At 33.4% G+C, this 20,614-nt stretch overlaps 1 protein-coding gene across 1 annotated transcript in view; it reads left to right on the plus strand.

Annotated features, from left to right (window-relative positions):
• The window catches only part of LOC106457832, a 134,263-nt gene extending 114,359 nt beyond the window's left edge, over positions 1–19,904 (plus strand). Inside the window, exons 3-10 of the mRNA XM_013917639.2 lie at positions 1,157–1,387; positions 3,796–4,005; positions 5,336–5,452; positions 5,675–5,990; positions 9,571–10,345; positions 11,328–11,438; positions 14,930–16,838; positions 17,526–19,904. Of these exons, the coding sequence (XP_013773093.1) occupies positions 1,157–1,387; positions 3,796–4,005; positions 5,336–5,452; positions 5,675–5,990; positions 9,571–10,345; positions 11,328–11,438; positions 14,930–16,838; positions 17,526–18,079 (4,223 nt within the window). The 3' untranslated portion in view covers positions 18,080–19,904. The remainder of the gene's footprint in view (positions 1–1,156; positions 1,388–3,795; positions 4,006–5,335; positions 5,453–5,674; positions 5,991–9,570; positions 10,346–11,327; positions 11,439–14,929; positions 16,839–17,525) is intronic.
• Positions 19,905–20,614: the final 710 nt, after the last annotated feature.

The raw sequence follows: 20,614 nt of genomic DNA on the forward strand, positions 1-20,614 counted from the left end.
GCCTTCCCTCTAGTCTTATACTGCTAAATTAGGGACAGCTAGCGCAGATATTCCTTGTGGAGCTTTGCGCGAAATTCAAAAACAAACAAGCTTCAGAAGAAAACGTTGTAGGTACTTTTTTTTTTTAATGTAATAACAGAAACGTGAAGACGTTAAAATAAAATAGCCTAAGATTCTCCTTTATTTTCAGCAAATCTGCCTTTTGGGATTAGTTTAAACATCTGGCAGCTACCAAGTGAAATCCACTGGAGACTAAGTATGTCATTTCTTACTAGAACTCTGTTTGCACACAGGTGGATTTCCCACCACAGTTATAGGGAAGAATGTGGTGGGAACTATTTAATTTATCAACAAGTGGCGAGAAGAAGAAGAGCAGCTTGGCGAAAAATTAAAACAAATTTGGCTTTATTTCTTGACCATAGCTGCATTTACTTTAAACCAAAGTTAAAGGATAACTGTAACGGAAGATAAAAGCATTTTAATATAAAATAACATTAAAAACTGGTATATGTTTACATAACCGGACTCTCAGAGTAAAAATGAATTAAAAGCAGTGAGAACAAAAGACAAAGTGCTAAGTAAATAGTTCCCTTACATGCTTCCACGTCGTCCTGGTCCTTTGAAGCCTAGATAACTTTCAAAGTCCCAAATTACTCTGGAAGCGATGTCATCTATGTCATTTAAGGCAACTGCAATCAGACAAACCTTCCCAGATCACTGTTGAGTAAGTCAACCTGGTAACCATCAAGGCCCAAAAGACCACTGAGAGGACAGAGACAGTCTTGAATGGCAACAATAAGAAAGGAGTCAATCTTGAATCATGTTTTGCAGATGGTCAACGGAGGACATTCGAATTTAAAGTAAAACCATATACGCTATAAATTTTCTGTACGAAATCTAAACTATACTTATAAAATTATATAGTCTGTGAAATACACATGTCATAACAGTCGATAATTTATGGCTTACTCAAAGTTTAAAACTACAGTTTTAAACTCTCAGTTGACTTCATAGTCGTTCAAAACCAATAACGGATTTTAACAAACGTAAAATAATTACCTGTTGTATTAAACATATAGACAAATCAACCAATCGATCGATAAACAGACAGAATTATTTAACAAGATTCTCATTATGTATAGTTTCTCATTTCCAGACTGTATTCATCTACAGTTGTATCGAGATAGTAAAGAACGGTGTCAAAATGGCCCAACCAAAGCATCCTTATCGCTGGAAGGATTTTTGGGAATGGAGACGTGTTTTACCTTGGACAAAGAAAGCAACACAATGGCCCTTATCTGCCCAGAAGTTGTCGTTGTTGTGGCCTTTGACTCTCGAGAACTACTCATACAGTGGCAGGTTAAGATTAGAGCCCATCTCGTTGAAGGCAAGTTTTAATATCATTACTAACACTTATATATACACCGAAGCTGAAGATGGAATTTGTAGATACTGATTGCCTAGAATTCATTACTAAAGTAAGTTTATTTTACTACACATATACCAGTATATGTATTGCCATAGGAAGCAATTTCGGAGTGGTCAGGCCATTGCCACAATGCTATTTCTAGGGATGTCTGGATGGCTCCCCCAGAAAGCGTTTGAATATTTAATGCTATGAGACTGAATCTTGAACCATTCTAACTACAAATACTGCATACACACAGCGTAATGTATTGAATTAAAAAAAGCAAGTTTTAACAAATAAGTTGTAGCTGTATGTGCCACTAAAAAGTGGTCGGGCCATGGCCTGACTGACCTTAACGCTTCCTATGGCTCTGATATGGTGCAAGTAAAAGTTGACATTAGAAATGATTCAACAAAAACTCCAATATAATAATTTGATTTTGTTATATATATACTTTTATTTAGTTCACCGAGAGTGTTAGACACATTACTTCATATCACCCATTATCCGCTCCATGTGTTCACTAAATGTACGAATATGTTATACCTTTGCCTAGAACTTTTCAGACTTTTAAAAATTTGCAGCTTATCATGGTCCATCATTAATTTTATTCCCAACTACTAAGCGTCAGTTTTTATCTGTATCTAATTTTTATGTGGCATCATTCCATTTCACTGATTTTTTCTATCATATAAGATATTAAATCGTGGAAAGTGGAATAAACTAGGATTTAATTTTATTTTACAAGATGAGAAGTGAGAAGCTTCAAGGATGATTTCCACACTGGAACTTGTTTTTTTATTATTATTCGTAATTAATGCATAAAAATGCAGAATAAAAAGTTAGTTTAGTTGTAAGAAATCTATGATGGTATTTGAGGAGCACGTGAACATAAAGTATTTAAAATAATGTTAACTTCTAGCTTCTCTTTGTGAGAGTATTAAAAATAAACTACAACACACATGTAAACCTTTCAAAACAACCAATATGAAGCGATTATATTTTCATTTTGTTGAAAATACACAAACTTTTCTTGTCATGATTGTTACATTTAAGTTATTATCTGCTAACAAACCAGTAGACAAGCAGATTACTTGAACGACTGAGATTAGTGACTCAAATAAATTATTATTTGAATTCACATCTATTGGAAGAACAGAACTCAGGTTTAAAGAATCACGACAGAATGTAGATGCAAACATGTTTTGTTTAAATAGTTCAAACCTAATCTATAAAAGGAAGAAACTCATAACTGGTTAAAGAAAGTTGTCTTTTTATAAATGGTGTTACTAATGTAATGAGTTTTTAGTTTGTTTAACTACATACAGATCTAAGTTTGGCTAAAAGAAGTATTCACTACAATGATCGACAATCAATAGTCTATGAAGAAAAACACGTGTGAATGGATATTAATATATATATATATATAATATCCGTTTACTTGCTACGAATAAAAAAGTTAATTTAATTGCTGTTTGCTTTTTATTAGCGAGTTGAAAATCCATTAGCATCACTACATTTTAGCATACGTTTATTTTACAGCACATTATTTACTTAACGTTATATGCATATAGAGAAAGAGAGATTAGTCTTTGTAAAAATGCAGAAAAATAAATATTATAATATTTTGATTATATAAAGACCTACTTATTTGATGGTTTTATATATTTTAATGCATGCTTAGCTTGAATTCTAAATATCCAGCGACAGCACAAATAGTTATATTCACGACTTCAAGCTAGGTTTGTGATCAATACGTACAGTTTGCTCGGACATCTATAACTTATTTCAAAGGAAACTTCTATACAATGAATATGCATTACCGGAAGCTAAATACATTTCCGTTGGAACAACAGTAAATTGAGATTAGTTCCTGTAGTTATTGTGTCGTATTTAGACAACGAATTTGATACTTAAATTGGGTTTTTAGCGTCGAGACATCGTTCATAAGAAATATGTTAATAAAATTTTTATTTCATCTTACACTGTCACCATCTGTCAGTAAATTATTTGCAGATGGATAATAACATCACGATTCGTGGCTTCTTTCACCCCTTTCCATGTACCATGTCAACCTCACTTTGGTTGGTTTGATATGTAATTAATTTACCTGTTCAAAAAATATAATTCACGAGTAACATGTAGACATTTATATTGAAATTTTTCGAAGTAAAATATCCATAATTGTTTTATTGTTGTTTTTTCCTGAGGCATTGCGTTTAAAGCACCGTTTGTCAAAACAAGTAGATATTCATAAGTTCACAGACAGTAAACCTGGTTCCAGTTAAATGAATTCATTTGTTGGATTATGCATACAACTAAACAGAAGAGCAAGTTTCATACATCACGACTTTGCTAAAATGAATTATTCATATTTTTACTTCCAGAACAACAACACCTAGTGCAGATTTCTCACATTCCACCAAAAAGCAAGTTACCGTGTGGACCTGCACGACTTCACCTACAAGACTACACTTTTTGCTTAACAGCCGGTATACCTCCCAGATTGCTAGGCACATGGCCTTTGAAAGAACTTCGCAAATTTGGCGTGGTGGAGAATAAATTCTGTTTTGAAGGTGGCTCCCTCTGTGGTCGAGGTAAGATATTCAGCTTCAAAATACTCATACTATGCTATAGCAATAAATTTGTAGAATTTTGCTTACGTATTATTTTTCAGTTATACAACAAACGATTCGAGATTGTGTATACGGATATGGACATTATATCAAGATATAAAAACTACATAATCAATTAGGCACCACCATTTTAGATGTGTGTTGTTTAATTAAAGTTTTTTAAATGTTTTTTTTATTGTTGTTGTTGTTCGTATTAATAGCTGTAAAACTCTTCCAAATTTTATTTTGAATTGTATTTAGTTACTGAGGGCTACACTACGTAGTGTCAATTTGGTGTACACATTCTTTTGACAAGAAATTAAGGAAACTGTCTTCATGCTTCAAACTAGTCATAACTTAAAATAAACATTATAGACAGACCATATTTTCACTGGCGGATTTTACTTATTTCTGAAACTATATTTATCAAATGAAATCTCATTTTGAGGGGGGAAAATCAAGATAATTAGAAGTGCCGGTTTTCAAAATTATTGATACCTTTGGCAATAATTTGTTATTCTCAATCACCACAACACGTTATGTGATACACGAATTAAACGCTCAGGTAAGAGATCACATAGCCGACCTTACTGTAGAAATGCTGAACCCAGTGAGCAACACGCGTTTACTCTTAACCAAGTAGCAAGATTGATTGTCACGGCTCGAACCTTGGACCTTCTACTCTGTAGCCTGGCACGCTAACAACTAAGCTACGTCCGACTAGAATCAATGAGAAAATATAATAAAATGTAATAAAATGCATTTATTAGAACGTATAAAACTTAATCGGACATAAAGTTTGTTCTGAATATGAAATCCCCTGTTTCAAACATTGAAGACTACGAGAATAAGTTGTTTTGTTTTTTTTCACCTGAAATAGTTATGTATTAGCATGGACGCGGTCGTGAGGGACACGGAGGGTGCAGACACCTCCCCAGTAGTTAAAGATGTAATATTTATATTACATGAAACCTTCAACATCCCCCACTTCAAAATTGTTCCCGCGTTTATGCGTACTGGTAAGATGGCGCGTGATTTGTTATCTTTCTAAAGCAGTACTTTGTTTATAAAAGAATAAAGTAGAATAAAGTATTGCTTTTTTTGAGAAACAATAAAAACAGAAATTATATGTTTTTGTTATATATATTTACGTTGTTTACTATGAAATTTAGTTAACAAAGCAATCATTTACCGAATAATAAAGAATTTTCTTCTTATGGATAAAGTATATTGATGCTTTACACTTAAGCATGCAATTTTCAATTACTTCTATTGTTAAAAACATAAAAAATCCATGTTATATATTAAACAGGAGAAGGAGTACACGTTCTTCTCACTAACCAAGCTGAAGATCTGACGAAAGCCTTCGATTTAGCCACCAGAGGCAAGCTAGCCGGAAAGCGAAAAGTGGCATCTAGAAAAAATTCTGGTAATAAGTTTGAAATAAATTCTTTTTTTATTATAGTTCATTTACACTTTTGTTGTCAATGGATAAAAATGTGATTTATGAAAAAAAAGGGTACTGCGTGGTATATAATTCTGCTGATTTTTTTATATGAATTTATTGATTGTAATCTTAATTTTAATCTATATTTGTAGATTAATAAGTATAATTTCAAGCCATTATGCTTGTTTTGCTTTTTTCATACAGTTTGCGAATCTTCAACTCGAGTTTCTCTACAGTCAAAAACCACCATCAAGTCCTTTGTCAAATCAAGTACTGAATCGAGTCGAGCCTTACTTGGGGATTATCCAGGGAATAACACTTGTAAACTTCATTATCGTTGGCCCTCTTCTGCTTCTCATAGCACAGCGACATCTGTAGTTGCAGTTAGTGACGTTGAGAGTATGGAGACAGTTTCGATGAACCTTAGTGACATCCAAGAGGTATCACCAAAACTTCCTCATCGAACTGAGAGCAGCAACCCTGTGACCAATCAAATTTCATCAAATGATAAATCATTGTGGTATGTACTCGCTTCAATTTCCGTAGTCAATGACGTTACATTTTTACATACAATTACCCATAACTGTCTTTAGCGTAATGATTTGTTTCACAGGTCATCGAAATTAAACAACACTGTGAAGACCATTCTAATGAACCACGAATTAACGATATCTACAGGTAAAAAAAAAACTGATGATGAAACGTTGTAATAATTGAAATCAGAACTTGCCTACTGTAAACGTTGCTGTTATTGTATATGTGAATTCATTGTTCAGTTCAGTAGGTTCATCATTAAACATTAATTCAGGTCTTGTATTATTTTGTCCTTATTCTTGATGACTAAAATTCGATTTAAAAAAAATGTTTGTTTAGTTTATTGTAACATAAAAACTACGCAGTGGGCTATATAACGTTGTATCCACTGAAGTTTGAACCCCACTGTTAAGCCTACTACTGAGCCACCGGTGGATGTTTTTAATTCATTTCTTTCATACAGTTAGATAGAAGTAGAAGACACTTAAGAGAGAGAGAGATAGGGTTCACGTCATTGTTAAAATTTAATAACACTTGAAACTCAGGCTGCATAGTTCTACTTTAAAGTCTATTCGAATGATGAAAGTTAACTTCTTATCATAATGGAGTTTGCGATGTATACGTCTAAAACTCGAATCTCAGAAACTACCGCATCAATCATAACTGGGTAATATTTTTATAACTAGACAATATTTTTATAGCTGAACAATAAATAAAACAATTGAAATTTCCACAAAAATTATATGTTTCAAATTTTACCAATAAAAAATTACAAACAAAAAGGAACAAGTTTCAAATTTAACCAATAAAAATTATAAAAAATGAGTAAATTTCAAATATTAAGAAAATCAAATTAGAAATTTAAAAAATTATTTGTTTTTCTTTAGTGAAAATCTCAGACAATTCCAGGAAAGGCCACAGGCCCAATAGCCTTCAGCAGGAACTAACAGTTATACCTGTGATGCTTTAAAATGGTTTTGCTCTTATATGAAGTAATTTAAGTTTGAATTATTGTTTCGCTTGTTAGGATTCTTATAAGATTTTTGTTCAATATTGTGTAGTATTTCTTAATAAAAGAAACCTTAAGGTGATTATATTTTTCAGGTACGTAGAACTTTGTTAGATAAATGAAGAAAAAATATCAGTTTTGGGTGGTTTATGTTTGATATGCCACGCATATGGAATATTCATAACATTTTAATTACTTTTAATGCTATAAAACTGCATACTTTTTCCGTGGGCCATTAACTTTTTTGGTTTTTCCAAACCTAATTACCAATATTACTTTCGTCTACTGGTTAATGGTCAGGTGGTTAGGGCGCTCGGCTCGCAATCTGCGGGACGCGGGTTCGAATCCCCGTCACACCAAACATGCTCGCCCTTTCAGCCGTGGGGGCGTTATAATATGACGGTCAATCCCACTATTCGTTGGTAAAAGAGTAGCCCAAGAGTTGGCGGTGGATGGTGATGACTAGTTGCCTTCCCTCTAGTCTTACACTGCAAAATTAGGGACGGCTAGCGCAGATAGCCCTCGTGTAACTTTGCGCAGAATTCATAACAAACAAACAAACAATCCACTGGTTAATTTCGTGAAACGTATCTTTTGGTTTATTTATTAGTTACTATTTTTATACCCAAATAAATGATTAAAGACTTGCCATAAAAATTAACAATATTACTTAGACATTCCTATGGAATCTGAATTGGTAAGTACTTTAGGTTTGTCTCGAACAACTCTGGCATCGACTTCTCAAAGCTATGGCCAAACGTTTTGCATCAACCTCGGATTTTTAAGAACAAGACATACTTAAATACAAACTATATGAACATAATTTAGATCATTTATTTCAAATAATTAAATCAAAGAAACTACAAAAAATATATCATAAAAGTCTAGCGGAAGCTACAATAGTAGTACTTAGTATTTGCAGTGAATTCCATGATTTTTCAAGACTTCTTTAATCCTCGCCCCCTAGCGGCACAGCGATACATCTGCGGATTTACAACGCTAGAAACCGGGTTTCGATACCCGTGGTGGGCAGAGCACAGATAGCCCATTGTGTAGCTTTGTGCTTAACCTCAAACAAACCTTAATTCTCTCAGGTGCGAACTCAATGAGGCACTGAAGGGTCAAGTCGTCCTTGAGATTCTTCCATGTAGCTTTTAAACGTAAAATTGTTCAGCGCGTTTCGTTCGTCTTTATAAAACAAAAGTAGTAAATTATAGGGTGATATAAAACTTTTGACCACATCCGTACAATGTATCCCTCCTGTTTCGGTTAAGTCATGGTTCAAATAACGTATGAGCTAATAAGTTTCAAAGTTAAGTACATGTATTGGTTGTTTCAACAGCAATTAGCTCTTACTTATCCGGCTTTGAGCTGAATGGCGATGTCCACTCTCACTCTTATAACGCACCCACATCTGAAAGAATGGAGCGTGTTCAGTAGCATCGCAATGCAAATCTTGGACTTTTAGATCTTCAGCTCGGCAAGTTAACCACGCGACCACGCCCGGCTCTAGTGCTTTTTTTACGTATCCACAGAATGACATACTGTTTTTCTATTGTTTCTTCTTATTCCAAACACATTTCAATCAACCTTCATTCCTTCATTTCTCAGCGGATTGACTTGAAACTTGGAATGGTTATACCGTGGTTCAATACACCCAAGATCCATTTTTATTTAGGATCTTTTAAGAAATTTATGGGGTCAAAGGTAAAACAACCCAAAAATGTATATTTTGTACAGTAATATTTACAGCAATCAAGATGAAAATTGGTACACTTATAAATTTTAATTTGCACAACACAATGACTTACAAAAAGCTAGATTTGCCTATTTTGAGGTAACAAAAAAGCATAATTTTGAAGTTTTTGGTCAATTACTCAGCAGTATTTTGACCAGTTTACATGGGATTTAGTACAAATATGCTTTTCTACGGGTTCCATGCATTGACAAACAAAGATGATGGACTTGCCCATTTTTAGTAATTATAGAAGATAAAGATACCACAAATATCATAATTTTATGGGTATTTGTTTACAGTTACTCCGCCATATTTCGGCATAATTGTATGGGATTTGGTACAATGATACTTTTTTACAGGTCCCAAACAAAGATATAGACAATTTTGGAATATTCGTCTTTTGCTCGAATTTTCAACAAGGAAAATACATTTTTGATGTTTTGTGAACTACTCATGTATATGTAAACCAACTTACATGAGTGTAGGTATAAAGATACCTTCTTGCAGATCCCAAGCAGTGATATAGACAGTTTTTCGATTTTTCTGTGTTTTCACGATTTTTCTGGTATCAAAATTGGCCATGTTGGAATTGCGTAGCAGACATGTTACATTCACTCGCGAATGTTGGCTTCTTTAATAATATGATATTTTTATAAAGTTGTACATGACTGTATGTAATACAAAAACATATGCTAAATAGCACTTTTAATATCATCTACCATAAACGCAATGATAAGCTGAAATTATGAGTTTTCATGTGTTTAAAATACCTTAAACGTTACATAAGATGAAGAAATGTTGTTTCTGTTTCTTCTCCAGGAAATTTGACCATTGTTCTAAATGCGGTCGCCACTACTGTACAAAAACTGGAATCGCACTAAATAACCGGCAGAGGTCGTATTCTCCAGACGATCGCCGAGAAAGCCGAAATTTTGCTACTCCGTGGGCATTGGAACTTCGACCATTATTTACTTCTACAGAGAGTGTATTGCGTACAAGAAACTCCACGAATCGTCATGACAATAAACGTTTCGTAGACAGGGCATCGCTTAGCTCACAAAGCAGTCACAGCAGTAGCAGCACCAGTAGTGGAAGCTCTGAATATTCTGTTCCACGAAACTGCTTGGAAACATTATATGATCGTCCTCGAAGTATCCATATTAATAATGGAGTGACCACGCCAAAGAGTCCTTCTAAAGTGACCAGTATAGGAAACAGTCCAATCTGGGAAGAAGTAGGAGACCGAACGATGAACACTTCTGGTCAACCGACAGATAACATTTGCTATTGTATAGTGCCATTTAGTAGCAACACGTTACCTCGCTATATTTCTTGTTCCTGCTTACAAAGTCGAGCACCTGCCCAGAACGAAAGTCAGACACCAGGACAGATGACTATTAGCAGGAAAAGCTGTACTTCCCTAAGTCTACCTAAGACTCGTCTGGAACAAGTATCAACACTTGACAGGGGCTTCGTGAGGAAAGAGAATGCTCAAACATCTGTAGCCGTTGATATTTGTACATGTTGCCTAATTCCAAATCCTTGTTCCCATTACGCTATTCCCAGGACAGCTCTGGCTAACATGTATTTAAGGGTTGGTATATATAAATATTTAGGTTATGATATATATGAACAGAAAATGTTAAGACTAACCATTGTCATTGAATAATGTATAAATTATAAACCACATGATTTACTAAAGAAAATATAGTAACAAAATACAAATCAATGTCTTTTCATTCTACACTTAACTCAATATGTCGTGTGTTTCTTTTTAATATGTACATATAGTTTAAATCAGTATAGAAGCAAATCATTAATGTTTCGTTTTTATTTGTGCACTGTTACCATCTATTCATAACATCACTTTTAAGGTTGTGGCCTGGCATAGCCAGGTGGTTGGAGCGCTCGACTCGCAATCTGCGGGTCGAAGATTCGAATCCCCCATCCCATCAGCCGTGAGGGTGTTATAATGTGACGGTCAATCCCATTATTCGTTGATAAAAGAGTAGCCCAAGAGTTGGCGGTGGGTGGTGATGACTAACTGCCTTTTCTTTAGTCTTTCACTGCTAAGTTAAGGACGACTAGTGCAGATAGCCATCGTGTAGCTTTGCTCGAAATTCATAACAAACAAAACAAACATTTAAACTTACAAGACATGAATATCCGACATTGCTGTTTATATTACACTTATGGGAGAATTATCTGTGTTCGCCTTATGCGTCAGTCCCACTAAATAAATTACATACCTGTTGCAAGCAAACAAAAACTTTCACATTTCATGTAAATTAGTTTTCATGTAACAGTAGTAAAATACACTGGCAATAAATTTATTTAAAATATGAATGGTTAACCATAGGTGGCTCAGTATATTCAATTTAGAATGCATTGTGAAAATGCGCAAGCGTCAATATATATATATCACAATGAAAAGTATATATTTTTATCCAGTATATCAACGTGGTGTTTGCAATTTTATACTGACTCAGCCAATCTTAGAATTTCATACATTGTTGCTGGTATGCTGCAGAAGACAAACATAATATTTAACATATTTCATTAATTTTTACATGTAGGAACTGAAGGAAACAAAAGAAGATTGTATTGCTGAAGGAAAGCTGGAACCGGTTACAACTCCGAAGGTTGACGAAGCGTTAGAGCAATACGATGTTCCTCGAAAATTTAAAGTAACTGAACTTCCTCTATTTTACTTTGCCCTTAAGTGATTGGAAGCAATCCAATGAAAACTAAGTTAATGGTTAACGACATACAACTAATAATAAGAATTATAATAAGAATGTAAAAAGTAATAGTTTGTGAGCAAAGCGTAGAATTGTAAAAGGCTCACTATATGCAACGAAATTCACGATCGATTACAGATAATATTTTGCAAAGTTCTTATTTAATAGCTTGCGAGTTTTAATCTAGAAGTGTTTAAAAACATGGGATTTTTAACTATGTTACTTGTCTGCTTAGTCGAAGAATTCTGGTACTGAACGAAATACTACCTGCGTAACGACTTACGCCGGATAAGAGAGACAGTTGTACTGCTATTTTTGTTCACACCTCTGATTTAACATCTAAAATGAACTGACTAACAGAACTGTAATGATAAAGTTTTAGCATGCAACGTAATATTTTAGTACATTTTTAACATTTATGTTCCAGAAACTTTGAAGAAAAAAAAATACTTCTTCAACAGACATTAACTTTCATGTTTTATTTGACAAAAAGAAACGAGAAAAATTTCTCTATAACATGTTAAACAGTTCTGGGAGGAATATATTATATAAAAAAAAGAAATATGGAAGTGAGAAAACATAAGAACACTCGCATAACGCATGCAAGCACTATATGTATTTTTGAGTATCTCGTTGTCATATTACTGGAACTCAGCATAATATCATTTTCACGCTGCTAGAATGATCCACCTCTCATCTTTCTCGATAATCACAACATACCACAGAACCTTAATAGAATGTCGTCACTAAATCACTCCAACATCGAATTAACAATTTTATGAATATATACTGTGATGCACATTTGAGAGTCGTTTCATAATGTTATATATTTATTATTTAATTATTAATTTCTTAGGAATATGTCGCATCGGTAGTGTGTGCTTATAGCGAAGTGTAGGAGTCAGCAGCGCTTAAGACTTTTGACACAAAATCTTTAGTATAAAATGGACACTTCTATTCATGAATTAAAATAATTTCGGAATGATCAAATACGTAGTTGTCTTTGTCAGTCTGTAAAGGGTCCCATGGAACTGATCTAACTATTATTATGCTTTTATTCACCATGTATATATATATATATATAAAGAGAGAGAATAAGTAGTCAAACTTCAAAAAAAAAAGAAAATAAATTGTCCTCAAGACACTAGGATAAACATCGCCATTTTATTTTTCAGTCATCTGCTCTTTTCAGGTTTCCGGTCCCGCTTAATTAGATTATGAAAAATAAACACTCTTATCGACAGAGCAAATAATTAACCCACTAAATACTGGCAAAGAAACATTTTGTAACTGCTACAACATCAACACAGTCAACCGAAAAGTGCGTTTCAGAGTTTTTGTGGATACTAGTACTTTGTACAACTCGTCGCGTAATTACAGATTTCTCAACACGTTGTAAGAGGGAATTGGTTAATTTAATTTAATTGCTACCAGCCATTAGTAAACAGTTAGTAGAACAGGTTGCCATTTCTCTTGCAAAACAACTCCAAATGTAGTAAGATTTCTCGGTCTTCCCAAAATCTTGCAAGATAGTTTAATCGGAATCTGCTCGAAACTCAGGGTTGAACTCATCAAAATTTAAACATTATTTCCTTTCACCACCTGCTTAAAACGGCAAGTGGTATGAAAAAATGAAGTCTCGTGCTAAGTGACGTATAGTTCCTTCCTCCCCACATAATCCCATCAGTGTAGACGTTGTTCACAAAGTAAGACAAATCATTCAAGGCTTTTTTTAACTATTACTAATGAACCGTAATACTTGACTCACCACGCTTTGCAGTTGGATATCAACAGTGTTTCCTCCAGATTGAAGTCAAATCCAGATTTACCTATGTGAGACAAGAAATGATTAACTCTCATTAATAACTCCACTGGGCGGTTTTCTATTTTTTTTCTCCCTGCTTTTGATGCTCAACAACCATGAGAATCAATGATTTTCATTCGTGTATGTGAAGGGGCTCAAGAAATCCATTGGCACTGAACACCCTGCACATCCGTACAATGTATCCCTCCTGTCTCGGTTAAGTCATGGTTCAAATAACGTATGAGCTAACAAGTTTCAAAGTTAAGTACACGTATTGGTTGTTTCAACAGCAATTAGCTCTTACTTATCCGGCTTTGAGCTGAATGGCGATATCCATTGTCACTCTTATAACGCACCCACATCTGAAAGAATGGAGCGTGTTCAGTAGCATCGCAATGCAAATCCTGGACTTTTAGATCCTCAGCTCGGCTTGGGTGATTATTTAATTATAGTTGCGGTGTTTCGCTTCAAAACACCTTTAACATTTTGAATTAACAAACGAGCGGTTAATTCAAGCTGATATTCCACTTTGGTAAGTCCAGTGGTTTTTCCACTTTTTCATCACAGTACAAATTTAATAATACGCTTATTCTACTGTTTATATTTGTTCTGCCTTTTCACGTAAACACTAAACGTTAATAGTTAACTAAGGCTGTTAATACTTTCTATGGGATACTTAGTGTTAGAAAAGTAACTGTTATAAAAATGTATCTAACGTATTTCCAAAAGGCGTTGAATATTATTTAAATTGACAACAAAAATATGATAAAACATTGGTAACATTACCGTAATATTTTCTTGAAGTTAAAATTACTAAACTCTCTGAAATTTCAATGAAATATATTTCCACGTTCTCCCAGTTATTCGTAATCTTCTACACCCGTTTCACTACAAGTTAATGTAGTTAGTTACAAAATATAACAATTATTAATGTATTTTAAAGCAACAGTTAATTTGCTTTCTTGATCATTGGTAAGATAACCATACAATACTCCGTCAAAAATAGAAAAGTCCTTCAGTTTGCATATTTGTTTCTTTTTTGAAGTTAAGCACAAAGCTACACAACGGCTATCTGTGCTCTACCTACCACGGGTATCGAAACCCGGTTTCTAGCGTTGTAAGTCCGCAGACATTCCGCTGGGAGGCAAGTCCTTCAGTGATACCCGTGATAGGCACAGCACAGATAGTCCATTCTATAACTTTATATTTTCTACAAACAAATAAATCAGCAAAAAACATTTTCTCAACACACACACACACACACACACACAATATATATATATATATACAGTAGAGTTGTATAACAAATATATCGTACCAGTTATAGTAAAAATTACTAATAATTAGTAAAGAATATTACTAGATTCAAATCTAGTAACTTTGAATTAAGTTGCTCAATCCCTTTGATTAAGTATAACAGAATAGCGTAAACTTTTCTATTTGATTTAATTAAAACATGCGACATAGTCAGAATATTCTAGGGACAAATATTTCAAACCAATATTAGTTTAATTTTTCTGTTTTTTTTCTAGAACTGCCTAGACAATGAATCAAAAATTATTAATGAAACCAATTAAATAACTATTTATTGAAATGTTTATCTTATGCTACGTATTTTTTTTTTATCCTTCAGGAACACTTGAATATTAATCAGAACACCACTGCACTGCTTCCTCCATCTATCAATGACCAATCACAACGTACGTCTTGTCTGCAAACCCACGGTATTGTAGCACAGGGTCCTGTATCTTCTGAAGAAGCATTTCCTTCCTGTTCCTGCCAAAATTTGATGACGAACGATAGTAAGGGAAGCTTGGTTTCACCCTCGAGCAAACCTATCTCTGAAAAAATAAATAATCCTTTCAACTCTACTATTACTTCGTCACTCCCAAATAATTTACAAGACACAAATTTGAATAGTCTTTCTTTGGAAAAGAAAGAAAATACTTTAGAAAAGTTAAGTGAAAGATTGATTACGAGAGAAACATTAATATGTACTTGCAAAAAAATGTTTCCAAGCCCTGTTTCAATTCATCTTGATAAACAACAACACGTTCTATGTGATGATAGTACTGCAATAAAGCAACAGTGTCAAAGTACACTTCAATCTCAAGAAGCATTTTCAGATTATGTTAACATGGAACATGCCAACATTTCAAAAGACAAGTCTGAATATAAATGTGAAGAGCCTACTCCTAATATACCAAATTATGTCAATCTAACATTTATTGAATCTCTTCCTCTGTATGAAAATTCAGATGCTTTATTGAAAATATTTCCGACAAAACCTAGTGATTTTCACTCATCGAACGTTGGTGAAAAATCTAGAAAACCTCCAGTATATCCAAAGAAAACACCACCTGGTCCCATAATAAATATACCATTGAAAAATCCCATTCAAAAAAGTGATATCAGTGATTGTAATAGCATAACCACTAATTCTACTCCCTGTTTTAAAGGAACTTCGGAAGGATTATATAATATCGTGTCTTTTACTGGCAAGAAATGTAGTTTAGAAGCAGAAGACAGTGATAATTATTTACTAATGGAACCTGTAGTTCCTTGGAAATTAATGAAAGGCTTTTCGTCATCACAAGGTAACTCGTATACATATCCTCGTACTTTAAAGACCCATAATGATAGACAAAAACCAGATTCCCCAGAAAATATAATAACAAAATTGCCTCTTTGCCCTTTTATTCCCTATTTATTACCCTCGAAAGAAATCGATAGCGGTGGTGGACGTTGCAGTTTAAATAGCAACACGGAAAAGACCTTCGTAAGTCCATTTCAAAGGAGAAAAAAACTAACTTTTCAAGAAAATACATCTGAAACATCTTTATTAAATTCCCTTGGAAACTCAAAGAAAACAATCTCGGTCTGTAAAATATCAAACTCTGCAGCAACGTCTAAAAATCAATTAGAAGATACTAAAGAGCATGCTCCAAGGCTAATTGGAAGTCCAAAACCTTCACCTGTCAGAAAATATTCCTTCTTTTCTAAGTTGCCATTGAGGTCTAAAGACAAATCGCACAGCACTGATGAAATATCTCCAATCTCCTCTGAACCTTCTTCTCCAAGCTATAGACCATTAGAAAACCTTCAAAAAAAACCTGCACATCGCTCAGCAGATTGTCTCAAACTTTCAGATGAACACAGACTGTCTGAAGATGAACTAGACCAAGAAAATTATGATGTAATATTAAGCGAAACAAACGATTCGTCAAGTATTACAAAAAAATCACCAGATGTTCCTTGTAAACCAAAATATCGAAGTTCTCAACCTAGCCCTTCTGATTCAGGTGTATCAGTCAGTTTACCTCTCAGTGGTGACAAGGAAACAACACTTGGCAAGATATCTCCTCACATTGTCTGTAGTTTTCATGGATCTCTACCAAGAAAGCTTCATAAAATAGAATGTCGGGAAATTATTCGTACTAGCAAGAGGCCGTGCTGCTTAATTAAAAGAGATTTCTCAGATCATCTCAATAATCGTGGGCCATTTAAGAAAACAGACGAGTGCACATCTCAAAACATTCAAGGTAATTGTCGCATCATTATTTAGCGATTATAACAGTATTCGAAATGAAGCTATAGTTTTTATCTTATATCTTAAATAAATATATTTATATCGTGAGTTTATACCCAAGAGATTTTATTAAATTAAATTGCAACGTGCATTTGTTATGATTAATTTATTTATGCTATTCTTGAAGTGTTTTTCATTGCTCATCAAATAAAAATGAACTTGCATGATTTGGGCGGAAATTATAAACTTTAAAACTTTTAAGCACATTTGAATATTTATTAAATAATATGTTTATCTTTTAAATCAAGTGACACCAAATTTAGCCATTAAACTGTATCACCCGACAACGAAAGAATGAAACTATATAAATAAAATTATATATTTAAATCTAATTGAAAGCAAACTAAGAACTTTATTTATTTATTTTGAGCAAATGCACATAAAAAGTATAAATATACATAGATTACAAAACGCTTCTTTCTTTAAGAAATATATATTATAAAGAAGAAATAATGATAAAGAATTGTACTAACTATTTAGGAGTGATATTTAGTAAAATGTATTTCTATAATTCTATAAGTTTAGTTTTGATTCTGTAATTCTAAGTCTTTGCTTTCAGCTCAGGCTTACAATAATTTTAATTTCATTTTTTATCTACTTTTACTTAACATCCTCAAGGTTTCTTTCTCATATTTTAAAGCGTACCAACAACTGATATCTCCAGATTGTCCATCAACCACTGAGCTCCTGGTGACAGCCAGTAGTTCCTCTTCTGACATGAGTGATTACATAGAGACTTTATCCTTGTGTTCACACAGTAGCACAAGCAGTGGAAGCAGCTGTGAATGTATGCATGCTGAAGAAATCTATGTTCTTGCTCCTGGGACCATTGGGTCTAATAAATACAATCTTCAAAGAACTTACTCCGGTCAAGAATGTCTTCTTCTGAGCCATAGTAAATCACTATCCAATACTTCAGTTACACCTCAACCTTGTTGTTACACTGGAGACTATGGTGTCTCTAAGAACACGTCTTCGTTATGTTCTGAAAGTTACAGTTATTGTCCGTGTTCTAGCTCGGAGACTAATGTTCAGACAAAAGATCCTAAAATGTTAGATTACGTTCTAGTAGACACCTCAAATTCAGATCACACAGTAAAATCTGATTCTCTGGAGTATGCTTTAATTGACATTGTAGCAAGTACACCGATGAAAGACAATGGAAAAGAATGTCCTACTGACACTAAAAACTGAATGTGATTCTTTCCATTGCTCAGAAAACTTAGTAAAGCATTCGTACTGGTTCTTTTAGCTAAATCCAAGTGATATTTTCAGCTGGTTTGTATGTACTTACATTATATTTATTATGATTAAACCAAATAGTCAGTTTCCTTGTATATAGATGAACGTAGGTAAGAAATCAAAATAGTTGAAATGTTGCAGGCATATATATAAACTGCATTTGAAACAAAACATTTCATGCTAAAATATTTAAAAGTAAGATTATGGTTTGAAGACACTTTGTCTTAAATGCTACACTGTGAAGGATCGGTAATTTACACATACTAATATTCACACATTTGTTTTGAATATTCACAGTTTTCATAATAAATATCGAAATAACGACCTTGTCATAAATTGCAGAAGTGAATCTTTTAGAATACTGTCCGCAATGTCAGTATTTAAAAATCGCTACATAAACTAACACGATTATAATTCAAATTAACTCGTTGAAACTTCCTATAATGTTCATGTCACTAGGGTTAGAGAATAGTGTAATGCTGTAGAAGATATTGTCAGGCTTATCTTATAGCCATTTTTGGAAATCAGAAAGTGGTGGAAAGATTAGAAATGTTCTAAAAAAGGAGGACATTGAGATTGTTAATTGTCTTTACCAAAGTTCAGAACAAAAAAAAAGAAATGTACAAAAAGGAGACTCGATGTTGGTTTTTTTTACTTGTTTGTTTTTCGAAGTATCCAAAACCACAAACTATAAGTACATACAAAGTCGGTTATCTTCGTTTTAGTTATTGCTTTTTACGAAGTTCTTAAATTATTAGTTTTATTTAAAGGAAACATTTCGTAAAAGAAATGTATTTGTTTCGCTTAAATAAAACAAGAATTAAGTTTTATATACAAGAAACAGTATCAGAATGAAAAAAGTTACTAAACACTCGTTTATTCATGTACTTACAAGTGTTATTTGTCATTATTATCGAGTAAAATCAAAACCAGTAATTTAGATAATAAAACGATTCGGATATACGATAGTTCCTTTTTTGAATCTGTATGTTAGGGGATATTTCATCTAGAATAACACAGTTAGTTGCAGTTCTGTTTTTATTCTCGTTCTTTTCTGAATAACATCAAAACATTTTATGATCGTTGCTGATATCAGTAATTGGAGGTTATGTACATTCATCATTGATGTCACATTCTTCATATAATAAAAGTCGGTTCCTCTCCTACTATCATTTTTCCACGCTCCCTGTGTCACTGCTACGTTTTCTAACATCATAACAGTGCCTGTATAGGGTTAATATGAAGGTGTCGCAATTACATATCAGGAGAACGGTTCCATGAAGCGTACTTGGTTTAATCAGTACAAAAGAGATTTCATTCATTAAATAAAAAAAGAGGAAGCAAAGAGTTATTTGGAAAGTATGTTGTTTTTGATTAGAGTTCGTCAATCTTTATTCTCTGTCGAACAATGCACGTAAGAACGTTATTTTGTATAGAGTACAATGTAAGTTATGTGTGAATATATATAAAAAATATTTGTTCTGTATATTTTGGGGTTTGTAAAAGTAGATGTATAGGAGGAATTATAGGTTTATAAAACTTTACACTGGTTTAGTTTTTCATCTGTAAGTTTTTGGTAGTTGTATAATGTAGAACACTGTTTTTGTTGGCTTTTACCATAGCATTTTCAGAACATCTGTCAGTGTGTGTGTGTCTTGGATTCCACACGTGGATATACTAGATATACTGAGCACGTACATGGGATATTTACATAACCTTATCAAAACACCTTTGTACTCTTGTTGTAATAAAGTTGATTAAAGTTTCGTGTCCGAAACATTCCTGTTATTTATTCTTAAGCCTTTTACAAAAACCCATGTGACATGAAATAGTGTAATGTTATGAAAAACAGAACAAACAACAATATACTGACTTACCGATGCGTGAACAGGATTTAACCGAAGGATTAAAATTGTGTTAAGCTTATGAGACTCGTTAATTCAAAGAATCTGAACGCTGCTAACGACTCAGAAAACCTTTGTAAGTTAATTATAAGTATTTATTGAACCTTTAAAATTTAATTCAATATCTGTTTGCTCGTTTTTTGAGAAAATTCTTCAACTTTATAATCTGTAAAATTAACCACTGTGTAGACCCCATAATTTGTTTCCTCTGCATGTTCGCTTTGCCTTCATGCAAGGGTATTTGCCAAATGGAATATTTTACACACCCACGATTAATATATTTATTATCAAAACGTGTTTGAGGTTTACAGTATACAAATGCTTCCAATACTCAGTTTCTGGATAACGTGGAATTGTAAGCCCGGTTGGCACAATACTGTAATATAATCTCAGGGTATGATACACGAGAATGTTGAACAAACACAAATCACTCATAAAAACTTTCAAAATTTTCTGAAAAATATCTACTATTTAGGTTCTTCGTTTCACACTCAAATGCTTCACATGAACCATAAAATTTGTTAGCGGTAAGTTTTAAGAATTAATAACGCTAAAACTCTGGATTTGATACCCACGGTGTGCA

Source organism: Limulus polyphemus, unplaced genomic scaffold (assembly GCF_000517525.1).
Source record: "Limulus polyphemus unplaced genomic scaffold, Limulus_polyphemus-2.1.2 Scaffold0, whole genome shotgun sequence".
Lineage (NCBI taxonomy): Eukaryota > Metazoa > Arthropoda > Merostomata > Xiphosura > Limulidae > Limulus > Limulus polyphemus.